Genomic DNA, 17,590 nt, shown 5'->3' with positions numbered 1-17,590 from the left:
AGTTTTTGTACAGGCATTTTCTGTTGAGGAAAAGGAACATTGTTATGATCTTGCTAAATTTACAGAACTGATAAAGTGAACAACAAAAAACAATTTCAAATTGCTTAAGTATTTGGTGGCTTTACAAACAAATTAAAATTGGCATTTTCTTTTTCTCTCAGGAGCACTGTTTTGTATTTCTTTCTATTTAGTGAGGAATTGTGAGTCAGATATTGATTTGTTTAGATATGCATTGTTGCATAAAATGGCACTGATGAGGACTTCATCAATTCTTTAATGTAATTTCTTCAATCTGTTATTTTGTTCTTAATTTGGAATGGCCTGCAAATTTATTCTGTGAAATATTGCTAAGTAAACTAATCATTCAATTTCTTGATGCTTAAATGCACCTCTTTGTATACAAGCTAGAAGGAGTAGCTCAGGATTCCATGTTGGATCTGTTGACATCTATTGATGTCTTTTTAATATAGTTGAAAAGAGGGCAAGAAGAACAAATGGAGAATAGTACTGGCCTTATGAGGTAAGTAAATACAGACAGAGAAAGGACATGGAAAAAATGAATGCAAAAGGAGGCCTTCTTAAGTATAAAGAATTCTAATGGACTATACTTTGAACTATTATTAATTGAAAGTCTTCTATATGCAGTGGAAATTCTGATTATATATGGGTCCTTCTCTTCTAAATTTCTTTATCTCTGAATTACAAGTTTCATTGAAAGGTAAGGTTAAGAAGTCTTTACAACTAAGCTTGTTGTCCTAACCTTTACAGCAGTAATTCTTTGATCTGATTTTTATTTCCAGTAGCTCAAATGGATATAATATTTTTATTTGAGGTTATTCAGACTTTACTAATATTAAAAAATATTAATTATAATAAATTACTAATTAATAATAAACCACTACCACATGATGATGCTATTTTCTCCTCAACTGAATAAAAATACTTGAACACAGTTTTTCCAACTGATTCACTGACGTATTCAGCTTAAAGGGATGCTACCTAATTTAAAGCAAAAAAAAAAAAAAAGAAAAAAGAGAGAGAGAGAAAAGTACCTTTTCCAGACTGTATTAATCACAACTACATACATATTCAGAGGAAGGTGATTTTTCTATGTTATAACTGTAATACCTGTTTTCTTTCTGTTTCATCCATGATTAATCTTGTTGTGCTCAGCTTGCTTTAGTCTGAGCTTCAGAGAGCTTCCTTAGGTATATGTCATCATCAACAGGGCGCAACTGTTGTTGAAATCCTGCTCTTAGCTGACAGCAAATCGGTCCACTAGGGTTATATGAATTCTTAATGTTCTTAGTTAGTAAGTCATAGTAAAGAGCGCATTTAAATTACAGAGCATCGCTGGGACGGAAGGAAAAAAGGCTTGAAATGTACTCAAGAGCCGTGTCTCTTTTGCACAAACAGCTCTTGTTATTGTAATACCATACTTCAGTTGTTCCACTCACAGCTCACCAAACAGACAAAAGCTTTAAGGCCATTGAAATACCAGTAGTAGAAGACTGTTCTCGTGTGTGACTTCTTGCTTTTAATGATAGACTATACAGGTTAAAAAGTTTGTCTCTGCCATGGTGTGCAGTTTTAGGTTCTGTGCTTTAGTTCTTTTAGGTTTTTTTTTTTTTAATGTGGGTTTTTTAGTTGTTTTTAGTTTTAGTTTTTTTTTTTTTAATTTTTAACTCCCCCCAACATCCATTGTAACTGGCTGGTAATCTCTAAGTAAAGCAAAATCATCTGGATAGGTCAAGGTTCTATAAAGACTATTCCTTAAAACTTTGGGATTTTGTGATTAGCCAGTCAGCGTTGCTAATAATCATTGTCAGAACACTATGCTTTCCTGGCATGCTTTAGGTCTTGAAAGATTGTTTGTAGTATAGCCTTTATCTGTTTGTGTGTAGCTGTACCATCATAAAAATTCTTTTGCTGTTGACATCCTTTGAATGTTCTGCAAGTGGTCTGTAGAATCGCTTACCTGATGCACTTGAATTTGGTAAGAAGTCTGAAAGCAGGAAGTTAGCACGTGAGAACACAGTGCTAGGTCTGCTAAAAATCACTCTTGTTCCTTATGCTGTGGGACATGAACACTGTCCATAAACAAATGCCTAGTGAAGAGTATAAGAACATGGCGAGCTTTCCTTCTTCTACTTTGTTGTAGCTGACTTCAACAAGGATATTCTACGATCTGTTATACTTAATGTGTCTAACAGAACTCCATATATGTTGTTAATAGAAATCCATATGTACAGTCATCTTCCCATTTGAAAAGAATAGGGAAACAAAAATGCCTAAACATTTCTGAAGGACTCTTTTTTTTTTTTTTTTTTTTTTTTTTTTGAGGCAAGGCTGTCTGAGAAATTGAAATGAGATTTGAAAACTATACAGAAGTCTAAAATAAACTATGCACAAAACCATGTTGGTGTTCGCATTTAATTTTCTTGCAGCTGTAGTTAGCTAGTTTATAAATGGGGTAACAAGTGCCAGGCTGCCCAGAAGTTAGACTAAATCATTGTTTAAAATCATATGAATATTCTGCCAGAAATGATTTAAAATATTGAATCCAACTTCATATTAATTCTAGTGATAATAAATTCAATGCATAGAGTTGAGTATTCGTTTAAATTTAGGTTACAGCAGATACAATTAGTTAGAAGCCTACTAAAAAAGTATAGGTATTTTTCTGAAAAGGAGTTCTCCTTTTTTAGCTTCAGACATAAATATTGTTTGCTAACAGTTCAACTTTTTGTTTAGCTTATTGCAGAAGAGTTCAGTCACAAAATCTTCCAGAAGTTGGGACCTCATGCTGCACCAGGTAATCAAGTGTGTAAAAGTACTTTTATTTTCAGTTCTGGTAAGATAGTATGTGTATAAATGTATCACTGTTCTTCTATTGTTTGGGATTTTTTTTTAGTACACGATTCTAGAAATTTCAAGAGAAAACAGGGGGAAGTAATACTCCTCTTTTCCTGGAGAGCTGGATGTATGTAACCTACAAATCATACCAATAAACTATGTGTCTGTACACTTTTAGGTGTACTTTTACTCTTACAGTATGTTACACTTACAAAATTTAAAGAGATAGTAAAGACTGCAAATATTGTTATTGTAGGGGGGTTTGCCTTATTAATGGCAAATGGTTAATGAGAAATACCATTTCTTACAAAATTTGGGATATTTTGTTACTAATTCCAAGATTAAGTCCTGACTACAGCCCAAAGCAGTGAAATTTCTGCTACTGGTAGCAAATCAGTTTGTGATTCAATTTTGCAAGATGATCTGTTTTTAATTCATTTTCTTGTACTGGTTACTTTACTTCCTTTTAACTAGAATTTCTTCTCCTCTCATTTTATTTCATTTTATTTTCTTGTAATCATTTGGAGCTGTGGTAGGTGCTTTGGTGGTTTTTTTTTTTTTTGGATCATCCTGTGGCAAGTGTTTCATTGCTATTCTGTAGTAAAACAGCCCTTCTAGCACAGAATCAAATTTGCAAGATGATATTGGCATATTTGCAGGAACTTTATAGGGGAACAATATCCCCAAAGGCTGCTGAAACAGTAGCTCTGCTAGGACTCTTCTTTTGCTGAACTGAGTTCTGCAGGGTGCAGACCAGTGTCATTGGTGGAGACATGCCACTAGAGGAATTCCATTTGGAATGCTTTTCCCCCGTCCTTGACAAATGGATAATAAAACATGGCAGCTGGAATAAGAAGTTCCGGTTCTTCAGGTTAAAGTGAAATGATCAAAGTGAAAAGGTCAGGGATTGTGTTCTGCTGTTTCTTATCAAGCATGAGGTTTCGGAAAGCTGTTTTGGACAACTGGATATATTGCACATATCAGCTCATATGAATGAAATGGTTATCAGTTCACCTATTCTTCTCGAGTTCTGCTGTCCCAAAAGCTGCAAAAAGGGAGATGTGCATTGGCAGGCCTGGATATCCTTGTAAAAGAGTCTTCTCTTGTCTAGCAAAAAGACCAGCTCATGGACAAAGCTTGGCATCCGTTGCACCAGCTCAGAAAATTACCAAGCCTGCTGCAAAATACAGAGTGCCTTTAATGATTAAGAAACCTGCTGATGCGCCTAAAAAGATTGAGAAGAAGGCATTGATTAAATACGGACAGGTAAGAACCCAAGTAACTTAAATTGAGCTGTTTTGTTTGTACGTATTAAAATGATATGAAAATATTAGGCATTCCTTTTCAAAATATCTTTTATATGGACACATGCAAAAAAATTGTTTAAATGCTTGCTTTCTATGTGTTTCCCTCTGTTGGTGTTGACCTCCCTTAGAAATATTGGAAACCTATCAGTTATACCACGATCACTGTCACTGGATAAGAATCTTTGAATCTTTCTTCTTTGTTCAAGAGAAACCTCCAAATTTCAAACCCTAGAAAACTTTTTTTAGTTATTTTCTAAAGTGTTGTCAGGAGGAGAAATTGTATAAGCAGATGAGGAGTTTTGCAGACTTTACTCCATGAGCTAATAAAAAAATGTTTTTCTGTATACCTTCATACAGTACTTCTAATCTTCCCTCTAGTCACCTATCTCTACACACCCTATTACATTAAAAACACCCTATTTTTCCCTCTTGATTCCTTTAATTGCTTCATGACCAAGAGATGTTACATGATACAACTAGGTCTGAACTACATGCACATGCCACAGACCAAACAATTGGTAGGAAGCTCCCACTTCAGCTTTTTTCCACTCTCAGCAGGAGAACTAATTGAAATTTTCTTCTGAATGAGTGTGGTTTTTTTTCTCCTTCTCCCCACGACACTTCTGAGAATGTAATATTGAGAACGTATCTCTCTACACCTGTCAAATTTTTGATAGAAGTTATCCTTGACGTTCAAAAGTTATTGGAGGATTAGGGGGGAAATTGTCAATGATCACAAAAGCCTTATTTCCCTAAAATACAGTTTAAAAAAGAGAACAAGCTGCTGTGTGTTGCTATGAGACCATGATGCTTTTTTCTGTTTTAAGGCTTGGTTGCATGATCATCTGCTAGTCTGCAGCTGCTTATAATCAGTTTCCCCAGCCAGCCGAAAACCAACCCATTACATAGAGACCCAAAGCCTTCACAGTGACAGGAGTCTATATATTTTCTTCATTCTAGTATGTTCTTTGCATGGATTTTACCTAGTGACTAGAGATAAGATGTAGCATAGAAAAATTGGCTACAGTGTCATATAAATCCTCTTCTCTTTGCTGTCCCTTCAGGGTAGTCTGATCTTGCAACTGTTAACTGGCTTTTCAAAGGAGCACGTAACAATAATTTCCTTTGTTTTACTGATATTAGCTCATTGTAGTGGAACTACACTGGCTGAGGTTTCTAAACCTTCTAAAGGTTTCCTATTTCATTTAAAGTACTAAACTGATACGATTTTTAGGTTGTCAAAAAATTTATGAAGCTGTAAATAAGTGTGCTTCTATAGTCAGAGTAAACATGCTTTACTAGTAACCATCAGTTATCTAAGAAGGAGATTAGAATAAATGCATAGCTTATTGTGCACCACTGTTTCTTTACTAGGTGTTTGAGAGTCGCTTCATTCACCTCTTCCATAGGTAGCAAGAACTTGGGTAATGTTACCCAAGCAAAGATCCTCAGGATAACCTAGTAAATCTATTTTCTGAATGAAAGTTTACCTTAATATCTAGGGACCCTAGAAATAATATGAACAGATTGTAGTATGGAATGGCATTCTCAGAGGAGAGAAATGAAGACAAAAGTGCCAAAAAATTACTACCTTCAGCTTTCTAGAGAGAGAGATCTCAGTAGAGGATGAACAAGTACAGTAGCGTTAATCCTAGATCTTAGCAGTGTTTTTAATTTAAAAACTCCCGAATAATATTGTCAGCCCTGTTTTACACATACTGTTTTGTGGGTTAAAGAATCTCTCGGATTCTCTGATTTCTCTCATACTATCTAATTTAAAGTTTCACCTTTTATCCAGGCCTTTCCAATTCCAGGGAAGAAAATAAATACAGAAGAAAGGAGGAAAATGTTTGAGGTATAATGAAATCATCTGTGAATTTTCAAACTATGCAGAAGCTAAGTCCAGAACAAGGATGAAAAAATAAAACCTGCAAACATTTCCTCCTTATTTCTTTTTTCCCCTACCTAACATTAATTTTTGTCTTCATGGGCATACCCCAGCCATTGGAGCACTAACCGATATTGACAGAGACTTAAAAGAAAAATGGCTCAGTAATAAATACCAATTATATGCTTATTTTTCAGGAAGCTGCAAAAAAGAAAAGGTTAGAATTGCCTGAAAAAGAAAAACGCCAGCGAGATCAGGTATACTTCTGCCCTTTTTTTTGTACCTGTAATAACTTTAATGAAATATTTTGCTGTGTGTTGTGTTATATGTTGCCTAGGAATATAGAATAGTTCAATTTTCCAGTTACTACATATATTTAATTTTTCTTAATAAATAAATTGCATACCAGTTTACTGAAGGCAGTCCAGATGTGAAGACTGGAAAAGGAAGGGGTAAAATATGTTTAAAATGTGTTTTACGTAAAATGTTTCCTTGAATTATATTTTCCTTTATTGTTTTCTCCTTCAGATGGAACGAATAAACAGAGCCAGGGAACAAGGATGGAGGAATGTGCTTGGTTCAGGTGGAAGTGGTGATGTTAAGGTTGGCAGCAGATGCAGAAATGTGATGTAGCCTGTTTCCCTTCCCTTTGCCTCCCCCACCATTGGTTATTTGGCCTAGGCTTCTCTTTTCGGAAAGATCAGCTCTTGGAGCTCAACTCTTAGAGCTGCCCAATGTTAATCTATGGATAATTTCTAAGAGAGATTGTATAACGCTCCTTCCCTGCCTTTTTGGAGATCGTGTGCAGTTTGCCTTTTTAATACTTATTAAATTTTAGAATCTCCTGGGTTTTGCCAGAGACGGTTTTCATACTCCCCTTTCTTTTTTCCACTTCTGCTTTTGCTACTTTTCCTGTGCTGAATCTATGCATGAACAGTTTATTTCACATTCAGGCTTATTCTTGAAATTTTTTGTTGAAATGTTTTCCAGGTTCTCATATTATGCCAATGGACCATTTGCCCAGTATTTAAAACATGCTTCTGAGCATTTTCTGTTTTTTACCAACATAAATGAGAATGTCAGTATATATTGAAAAGTTGGCTGTGATGGGGAGGAAAAAAAAATCCTGAGTAAATTTTAAATGTTTTTTTTTTTTTCCTGAAAGTTCACTTCTTGCACAGTTGAATTACACAACTTAATCTGATTCTTGTGACGGTTTCATTTTGCCTCTTTTTGTGTATCTCAGTTCCATGGAAATGTAACTGTTCTGGGAAGTAGTCAGTCTCTTGAAGATCCTTGAATGTTAACATCTGAGTCCTCCACTTTCATCAGGCAGAGCCAGTGCAGAATTAAGTATTGTCATGGTGCAAATCTATCTGACAGTATAAAATGGATTACTGCCACCAATGGCTGTATTTTAATGATTCTGACAAATACTTGTTTTAAATGTTTAGTGGAGTTTTAGTGAACAAGCTCTGAATGAAGAGTAGAGTTAAAATGAGTACAGGTTTTATTTTCTGTTCCATGTACAATAAGAATATGAAGAGAGTACAAATATGTGGTCAAGTTTCACTAGCTATTTACTAATTATCTGTGTTCTTTCAAAATAGAAATCATCTTTGGATGTGTGCCGTATCATATAGATAAAGTTTAGATATAAAAACAAACTTAAAAATGACAGACTTTCAGAAGTAGCAGGTGCTGGTTGAATGGGGAATCAAAAGAAATCTTCTGGGTCCTGTACATCCCTTCTCTCAAGTTAATGCTGCAGACACAATGCAAGCTTCCATACAATGCAAACTTTCCATCAATGCAGGCTGCATAGCCTCTTATGAAGGCACAGAAGGGTAACAGGCTGCATGATTTTCTTTTCCTGTCTTCCTTTTGAGAGACTAGATGCTGGCACCTGTTTCTGAAGGGAAGTAGGGAAAGAAGATGACCAGGAGTTGACTTGGGGTTTGTGGTTCTAGCAGGGGCTCTAACTGTTCTGCAGACTGTTGATGAGCATCTGCTCCAGAGCGTTGGCCTAGAGAGTGATCATACTAATTCATTAGATAATCGTTTTGAAAACTGAACTCTAACAATTATAGGTGAAACCTTGAATAGTGACTAAAGCAGTGCTTTGCATTTGATTTGTAGAAAAAGGTAGGCTTGTATAGTAAATTATTTTTATCTGGAGGAATAGCATGCTGGCGTATTTATTTGAATGCCTGGATAAATCTTTCTGTCAGCATTCTATCATATGGATTAAGAAGGAGCTATTAATAGGTGGTGAGCAATCGAAACTCTAAGAACATGAACTAAATTCCCTTGTCAAGTATAATCTATTCAAGAACACTTATTTTAAATGGGCAATTTTAAACCTGTCACATCTGCACTGACTATTTGAATGTACGTAGAATACTTCAGACCACTCTGGAAGGAACATCTACACTTTTATTAAAATAAATTCTATAGATTCACTATCATGGGCTATTTGACCACTCCCACAGGTATAAAGTGAACATTTTTATGCATGTGCTGACAACCTTAACTTTGTTTTGCCAGTTTCACGTTTTCTGCATCCATCCTTGGCTACTACTATTTGCAGCTGCTTGCAACATTTTTTTTTTATTTTTACATGGAGATTCTTTAGAGATTTTAATTCTTTGAGAATGAGAGAAATGTTTTCCATAAAGGAGTAACTTGTGGTAAATGTTCACCTAATCTGAGCATTAGATGGGGAGCTTCTCAATTCTGGTAATGCAACCAAATTATAGGCTGGTAAAAATGGGATTCTCAAATAAATCTGCACTTGAAATAACAACTTAATGCTGCTGAGCAACCCAAAAAGTGTGCTTAACTGTTTCCAGCTTTATTTTTAAATGGCTGTTTGGATACAAGTTACTCATTAGTACTTCAGTTAGCGCTGTATCACTTTTAGCTTTTGTGCAAAAAGCTTGATTTATGCCATGTAGAACATCAGCTATCTCTGATTACGCTTCAGTGGAACCTTTACCAGTAACTTCCAAAATATCTGACAGATGTCACATATGTAATTAAACTATTATGAGAGGGAGGTAAATACTCTTTTGTTTTGGAGTGCAAACTGGAAAGTAGATTTTTAATTTATCAGTCTTGTTTTGGTGTATTAAAACAGGAACATGCCAGAAATAAAAGCACTAGCACCAAATCAGAATTGTTGCAGAACGTAGTAATGCTTTTATTCTGCTAGGGAGATAGAAATTGGAAGGACTTCTTAAGACCAATATTTAAGATTTCCATCCTAACCCTTCTAATTTCCAGGCACCATATTATGGTGGTGGTGGAGGTGTTGGTCCTTTTCCTGCGTCTTCCAGAGGACAATATGAACACTATCATGCTATTTTTGATCAGATGCAACAGCAAAAGGAAAACATTAAAGTAGCTGAAGAGAGGGAAGCCAAATGGAGGGCAGGTGTACAAGGCCGAGAAGCTGTTGAAAGGTACGGCTACCTTCCATTAGAAGTTGCATGTGGTCTGCTTTAGATGAAAGTAATGAAAGTTACTGTACATATTTATCTACAGAGGAATTCCACCTGGAATACGTCCAGGAGTTCCTAAGGGGCCTGCAGGTCATCACCATTTACCTGATGCTGATGCAATTAGGAAAAAAATGAAAAGATTGAAGGAGGTGTCTAAACAAGCCAATGCAAACAGGTTGGACTATGATAATCCATAAATATGTCCCTACGTGTTAGACTTCTGTTCTGTGTCTTGTTTCATTTGGTAGTTTGAGATGTCTCAAAACCACTTTTATCCGTTGGTACCGTGCTGTCTGTTTGTGTGTTGGTCCCTCACAGACCACAATTCTTTTAGAACCAATGGATACCTTGGCTTCCCCGACAGCAGAAAAAATAAGTCACTAACAATTGTAACTGGACAAGATATTGACCGAAATGCGTGGTTTAGTGCAGTTACAGTCTAGATAACGCCACAAGCCTCCTTTTCTTTTTTCATAGTTCTACTTCTGTGTTACTGGCCAAGGTGCTTCCTCCACTTTTCATCTCATTCTGAGTGCCTTCTCACTGTCTAAGCGTTTGATTCTCTAGCATAGAGCACTTAGAAAGCTCTCCTGTATTTTGCTGCTGCAGACTTTTTAGCTCCCCTGTCTGTTGGTGAGCAGAAAATTTTTAGGAGCTTTCTTCAAAAGATGTGAATACCAGGTGTCATAATGCAGTGCAACTTCTGCTTCTGTGATACTTAGTCTTGGCAATTACTGTAAAGTGCGTATGCACCTCATATGCAAGCAAGCAGTATTTCATTCGTGGTTTCTCTCTTTCAGGCAGTTTTTTCAAAGCTGCTTTACTTTCTTTCAGATCTGTTAATGTTGCCCCAAGGACTGTGTTTGCACTAGAGAGCAGTAAATGGGGAAATGTTCTTTTTAGTAAGTCAGTGCTTGAGCATTACTCACTGAATAAGCTTCTCAGTTAGAGGGACAAAACTTTCTCATACATGATCTAAACTTCTGCAGATCCAAAAATGCGTTCCATGGATGGAAGAATAAGTGGAGGTAGTGTGATGAAAAGGAAGTGGCTAGAGAAAACGTTCTTCCAAATTTTATTTTATTCAGTTTTATATATATATGTATGTGTGTGTAATATATATTACTTTTTAGGTTTTCTGTTTTAAAATTTACAAAAATATTACGGTAGCACATGTTGATCTTTCAAAAGAGAAGGTATATACTCTTTTCTGTATAGCAATTTGGGCCATTGTGAGCTATTTAAAATTCTTTCTGATACACCCCAGTACTAGAAAATGTATTTTCCCATCTGACATAGATATTTTTTCATTCTCCTATGCTTATTCTCAACTCTTTGCACACAGTGCCACAACCCCCAATCACGTCTGCCTGAGGAAACATTATTAATGTTTGCCTCACGCATCTGGCAGTATTAAACGCTATTTGGCTACAACTAGGTAAAATGTTTTTAATGTATTTAAATGCAGAAGAAATATAGTATAAGTCTGCAAATTATCAGTAAAATGTGGATGAAGAAGAGGAAATGATGATTCGTTAGTTCTGAAATCCATAAACTCAAAAACACTCAGAATTCCAGGCAGAAGTTTCAAAACAAATAGAGATTTTTTTTTCCTGTTTGAGTATTGAGATACTTTTTTAGTATTTAAAATATGTTAAATATTTGTATTTTATTATCTAGAGATAATTTTATTATCCTAGCAAATACAATAATATTTCTCTCCTCTGCTTTATTGATTCAACTGAAGGTGAAACGTAAAGATATTCAGGATGTTTAGCTAAAACAAAGAACTTAAATGGAACTTTTCTTAAAGACAGATGATTTAAAGTATATATTAAAGAAACTGAGAAATTCTTAAGTTGTGATCTTTCTGGTTATATTACTGCATATAACATAAAACTAAATACATCTTCAGCAATCTTTAAAAGTTGTCTCTTGGACGGTAATGTAGCCCAGAAGAAATCTAGCTGAAAAATTTTTAAAGCCATATGATTCCCTTTGAGTAGGGAAAAACAAATCATCAAGAAGTTTAGTTGGAATAAGTATTTGCTGTGGACTTGGTATGAGACAGTTTTCTGCTTGGGAAGCACCTCTTCTACGATACTGTAAGCTAAGCTTCACCTGTATGGCAGGTGTTTTGACAGAGTTTATTATCCACTCAAGGAGTTAATGAACAGTTTCAGTCAAAATCTTGCAGTAAGTCAAATAATATTTGTATGTAAAGATTATCAAGTGTTTCTTTCTTTCCCAGTAACACCTCTGTGGACCAGATTGTATTTTCAGAGCAGCTACAGGATTCATTTTATTGTATCAAAGTACTTGATCTCTGACTTTCTCTTAGTGAATTACAGCAAATGGAAATACAGTTTCATTTCCTCATTGCTGGGGAGGGGATGGAGTGGGGAGGGAGGAGGAGGGAGAAGGCCACAAGATGGAAGGGTTTTTAATTAGCATGCTAATTCATTTGGGATTTACCAGTAATAGCGCCTGTATTGCAAAATGATTCTTCCTTAACTGTTTCAGCCTGATGAGTTATTGTTGTCAACTTATTCCAATTTCTTCCAGCCTGTTGCTGGACTCCCATTACTTTTCAGTCAGAAGAGGGTAAGGAGCCAGGGAAAGGAGATTGCTTCTTTATTCTGTTAGAATCTCTTAACGCCAGTCTGCAGTTTCTTGATGGAAAGCTTTCCTGTTAAGTCCGCTTCTAACTAGTTTGTCAGAAACTCAATGCCTTACAGAATGATCATATGTACAAGGAGGCTTGCCAGGTGCTCAGTTACAATAACTTGAACATTGCTGCCTTATCCACCTACAGTGGTGCCTGACCTGGGAGGGAACATATGAAAAAGCATCCTGTTCTGGCTAATTCTGCAGTAGGAAAAATTCTTTCCCTGTTTCTCTAAAAACAAACATAAATCCCCCCACAAAAGCAGTTCCTGAATACCCACAGAATACTAGCACTGTGCTTATCCAAGGGGTAGAAGCTCTTACTCCAAGTATAGGTTAGACTTGAAAGACTTTTGCAGTATGGTTCTAGCTGACTGGCTCATGTGATGAGTTCTTGCCCATCTCTAAAGGAAAACCTTAAAGGACTATGTCCTTTTTCACAAGTGATAGCAGTAATGGAACAAGCTGAGACAATTTCAGAAATTATGACATTATGTTGGTTTTGCCTTTGATTTTTTTTTTTTTTTGGTGACCAGGATATAGAAAGACAATACAGTGTTTTGGATTTTTTAGTTGTTCTTTTAACCTAGTTCATCTTACCTTCTTAGGTTTTGTGAAAGTCTGAATTGTGTTTTACCTGATTAAAAGGGCTTTTTAGAAGAAGTCTTACTCGTAGAAAGCTGCTTTTTCTTTGCGTTCTAGTTAACGTGTAAATGCTGTTGTTAGTTTTTCTTTTTCTTTGTTTGGTTTTTGGAGTGTTATATTCGGAGACTTTCAGCTTGATATATGTTGCAATTACTCAGGCAAAAAGGATGGGTAGCTGCAGAAAGAGAAAAGCAAGTTGAAGAATTCTGGCAACGGAAGAGAGAAGCCATGCAAAACAAAGCTCGAGCTGAGGGACACATGGTATGGAACCTGGTCTTCCTATATACATTACTGTTCCAGCATGCTTTATGAACCTTTAAAATAACATGATAGCCATAAAATGCTCGGTAAATATTTTCCGTGCATATTAAGAAAAGGGAGAGGATACATGCCTTATTTGTGCATTTTATGTTCATGGTTTTATTAAAACATAACAGAATTGTGTGTGATACATTTCACCAAGATTCTGAATTTGTCAACGAAGCAAAAATTTATTTTGTGCACATCTGATTCGATGTTGTGAGTTTTAGAATATTAGTTGCCAGTTTTGTTGGGTTGCTAACCTTAAAATTTTGGTTAAAATTAAACTTTGTTCAACAACTTGAACTTAAAATGAAGTTTCCTGAACTAATAGCTCAGCTACAATAATGCATTTTACAAACAAAAAAAAAACCCACTGCTTATTAACCAAATATCATAAACATCCATCTTTGTCAAAGTTGATGTTTCCAAAGTTGTTATACTTAGAGGTTGAAACTCTTGAATGATGTCACATGTTCTTTGTTCTTTATGCTTACAATTCTAAATTCAATGTTCTTCTAGGAAATCTATTTCACAGTACAAAAGTCTTGGAAATGACTCATGCTAGGACTTTTTGTGTGGTTGAACTACATATTCTCAAAATATGGAGAGTTTTGCTTTTTGAATGCTTTTTCACACTATACACTTAAAAGCAAGTCTCAGTATTGTTCTCTGCTGATTAAATGAAACCAATTATAGTGTCATTGCAGTTAGATGAGAGCGAGTGCAGCTTTAGAGCAGCGTATCTGTAGTTAGTTATATTTGAGTATCAAATCATGAGTTACAGCCAGCTTGTTGTTTCAGGGATAATTTCACTTACATTAAGGAATTTTGAAGTACTTTGATTCACTGCCTTGATGGTGAAATTTCCCTAAATTAGTGTATTCATTTTTAAGCATGAATTTATTATTTAAAAGCGATGTTTCTGTTTTAAAACATCCAAGACCAGTAAAACATTTTCATAAAGTGAACAATTTCTGTTTTGGTAAGACTGCATCTTCATAGACAAGTCCTTAGTGTAGTGCCTATATCCATTTTGTTCTTGACTTTGTTGGCATTAATATAGGTGTATGAAAACAGTTTAATGCAAGCTATTCCGAGAATTCTATTTCTCAGGTTTCTGCCTGCCAGGTAAGGTATTTAGCTGCACCCAAACATTTTGCGCTTACTTGCTGCTGTAGTAAAATGGAGAGGTTACTGAACAATTGTAAAGGTAATTTTCAGATTCTTAAGACATAGTAATTCTAAATCAGGGTTCCAAATTCACGTACATGGCAAATCTGCTGTTGATGGCAGAAGCCCTCAGCAGCTTCCTTCTGTTTGTGCTGGAAAAGACCATGAGTAGCTGGCAGTAATTCTTACATAAATAGTCAGGATGATCTTGCTATCGCTAATCTGAGAGGCAAAATCGGTAGGAACGGTCAACTAATATGGAGCTTTTAGCTGTGTAAAGACTTGGGAGTAAGGCAAATGACTTACTCTGGCTTGCCAAACATCAGTTAAATATAGTAGCTATCAATTCTGTTTTTCAAGTGACAGTCTCAAGATTAACTGAGTATTTGAGTGAATGGTGTTTTCAGTCATCCCTTCTTTAAGACAGCTGCCTCTGACCTAATTTGCTGTTTAACTCTAGCTGTATGGCATTGTAAAACCTTGAGTCCTGGTTATTTTGAATCTTAATATGTGTTCATCTAGGTAGATGAGTAAATTGCTAAGTGTTAACAGTGTGCAGTGATAATATCAGTTCTGAAAACTCTTGCTTGCTTCCACTTCCTTTCTTAGTTAAGAGCAGTGATATAAATCACCATCAGTTTGATGAGAAAGCGTAGAACTAATCTGAATGCGAGCATGAAGAATGATGAGTTAATTCTTAAAGTGCCAACTGGCTTTTGTAAAGCTCAGGAACATGCATAGAATAATTAAAATGAAGTAACTTCTCTGAAAAGGTGAATATGGAAAATATTCCTGTCCTATTTCTTGGCTCAACACTCATGCTGAAATCAGATTTCATTGAAGTCCTTCCTTGTTAATGTATGCTGCTACTTATCATGAGGATGATTCTTTTAATTGGTTCTCTGACCCCCTCTAGTGCCTAAACCACAGAAGTTTAGAAACATGCTGTTACTTTTAATTGCTGGGTTTTAGCTCTATCTTGAAAAAATATTTAGCCAGATTTTTTTTGATCTAGTCCTTTCTGTCAAGAATTGACATGCAAGTGGTTCCCAGTACTCAAGCTTGAGAAAGCTAAAGCCCTGATGTTTTATAAGGCGGAAGATGCATGTAACCATCACATGTATGCTTTCTGTCTGTATTGTATGTAGATTATACAGATTTAGAAGTAAGCTTTTATTCTGAGTTAACAAATCAGGATATTTTAACCTGCTCTACAGAGGCTTATGCTGTATCATTATTTACCGAAAAAATTTAGATATGATTTTTAAACCAGACAGGTAACCTTGAGTTAAGTGGTTCTTGTACTGTCTTATTCTCGACTTCTATTTTTATTCCCTTTATAGGTTGGTTGAATCCCTTTGACAAATAGGGCACAAATTACATCACGCTAACCAAGATTATACATTGTAAATGCATATGTATTAGGCAGTTAACGTAGCTTGTTCAATGTAAAAGGTAAAATGTATGAGTATTTTATGAGTGTTTGAGTTTGCTACTTGCAGAATGTAAAAAAATTAAATTTGTCATGATAATGGGTAATGCTTAATACAAGAACGTACAAAGGTTCCATTTTTATTTTAAGCTTGGCTCGACAGCAACAGAAATGCCAGCTATGTGCCACAATTTGTATATAATCCAGATGTAGAAAAACTCATGCCCCTTAAAACTTCAGCTAACACAACTGTAGAAGATCAGGAAAAAGACAACTGTATTATTAAAGCTCTAGCCTCTCCATTTGGCTACTCAGGATATTTAATTATTAATAAATGTTTCCTGCAAATAAAAGGGGTTGCCAGTTAACTTCAGAGCAAGTGCAGATCATTGATTCAATTTCTTGTAAGTAAGCAGTTGTTATTGGATAAAGCAGATAATTTTACAGCCCCAGCCATCTTAAATTTGATCCCATTAAATGGCAAACAGGGTACACTGCAAAACGTGGCAGATATCTATGGAGGCAGGCCCATTTCTGCAAGAGGAAGGAAATCCAGAAACAAGGAGGAAGAGGTATGCTTGCCGCATGTTTGCCACTTTCATCACACAAGTAGCACCATTTTGACCTTGACTCTGCCTAGTTTTCCTGCATGGTCCATCTGTGTAACAAAATAAAAGGATTTCATGGATTCCTAGGAAATGATTTATTGTATACCATCCCAGAGGTGGGTTTTTTGTGGTGGTGGTGGTGGCTTTTCTTAATAATGGTAAAATAATAGTTGTCTACAGCAGTCTGTTTCAGAGAGGTTCTTGAATGTGCATACACGCAGACGTGACTCCATATGTCTTAATCCTTTTGTAATAAATATAACTACTCCTAGCTCCCTTGATTCCATGCAGTTTAATAGTAGCTTAATGTTGGGGAACCTAGGTTCCAATTTTCTTTTTTTTATTAGATGTGTTTTTTCTGGAGGTTAATGAATGCTAATATAGTGATAGCAGTGGTGGGGTATTTTCCCCTGTTTCATTGGACTTTTTGCTGAATCTTACATATTTTAAATTAAAAACACTGCAAAGGGCTTCCGTCTAATTGAAACTTTTTTCTTTCTTTGCCTTAGGAATATTTGGCAAGATTAAGACAGATCCGGCTACAAAACTTCAATGAACGTCAACAGATTAAAGCAAAACTTCGTGGAGAAAAGGTTGGTTTGAGAAATAATCTTTAAAATTTTGAGAAGTTGTCAGTGGGTACTGCTCTTTCATTCCTGCAGACAGACCTTTTCATCAGAAGTTGTATATATAAGTGTGTGTGTGTGTGTGTGTATATACATATATATATATAAACGATTAACTTTTTTTCACAGCGAGTACCTCCATCTCTTCTTCCAGAATAAACAAAAATCTATCTGATATTTCTGTGTTGGGAGTGCAGCTTCGGTGTCTGTAAACATGATCTTTTAAAAACAAGACAACATAAGTATACATCTGAATTTGCAATAAGTTGCTCATGAAGCACTAGCACATTTATAGCACGTTGCTTTCAATTATAGGAACTTCTCCAGAGTTTTTGACAATGCTCACACTGAACGTGTGTGAATTGATTCTTTTCGTACGTTCTGTAGATGTGTTAGAAATTAGAGATTCTTAGCGTTAGAACTGAGAAATTCCTAGCGTTAACTTGGTTTTTATTAATACTCTTCTTCAGACGTTAGTTTTCCAAAACCAAGTTCATAATGGATATAGCGCCAGCACTTTTTCAGGTGTTGAATATATAATCCATGACAAGCTTGGATGCAATTAATCTACTTGTTAAAACGTTT

At 35.6% G+C, this 17,590-nt stretch overlaps 1 protein-coding gene across 28 annotated transcripts in view; it reads left to right on the top strand.

Moving 5' to 3' along the window:
• NEK1 (NIMA related kinase 1) overlaps positions 1-17,590 on the top strand; it is a 51,236-nt gene that overhangs the window by 11,642 nt on the left and 22,004 nt on the right. For 5 of the 28 annotated variants that reach the window (XM_068942448.1, XM_068942451.1, XM_068942452.1 and 2 more), the window contains exons 10-18: positions 2,755-2,815; positions 3,968-4,122; positions 6,249-6,308; positions 6,580-6,654; positions 9,337-9,515; positions 9,598-9,729; positions 13,025-13,127; positions 16,260-16,343; positions 16,889-16,972. In XM_068942448.1, coding sequence (XP_068798549.1) covers positions 2,755-2,815; positions 3,968-4,122; positions 6,249-6,308; positions 6,580-6,654; positions 9,337-9,515; positions 9,598-9,729; positions 13,025-13,127; positions 16,260-16,343; positions 16,889-16,972 — 933 coding nt within the window. The remainder of the gene's footprint in view (positions 1-2,754; positions 2,816-3,967; positions 4,123-6,248; positions 6,309-6,579; positions 6,655-9,336; positions 9,516-9,597; positions 9,730-13,024; positions 13,128-16,259; positions 16,344-16,888; positions 16,973-17,590) is intronic. The other 23 variants (XM_068942473.1, XM_068942464.1, XM_068942471.1 and 20 more) reach the window with 7 other exon arrangements.

Source organism: Struthio camelus, chromosome 4 (assembly GCF_040807025.1).
Source record: "Struthio camelus isolate bStrCam1 chromosome 4, bStrCam1.hap1, whole genome shotgun sequence".
Lineage (NCBI taxonomy): Eukaryota > Metazoa > Chordata > Aves > Struthioniformes > Struthionidae > Struthio > Struthio camelus.
This window is presented reverse-complemented; position numbering and strand designations above follow the sequence as displayed.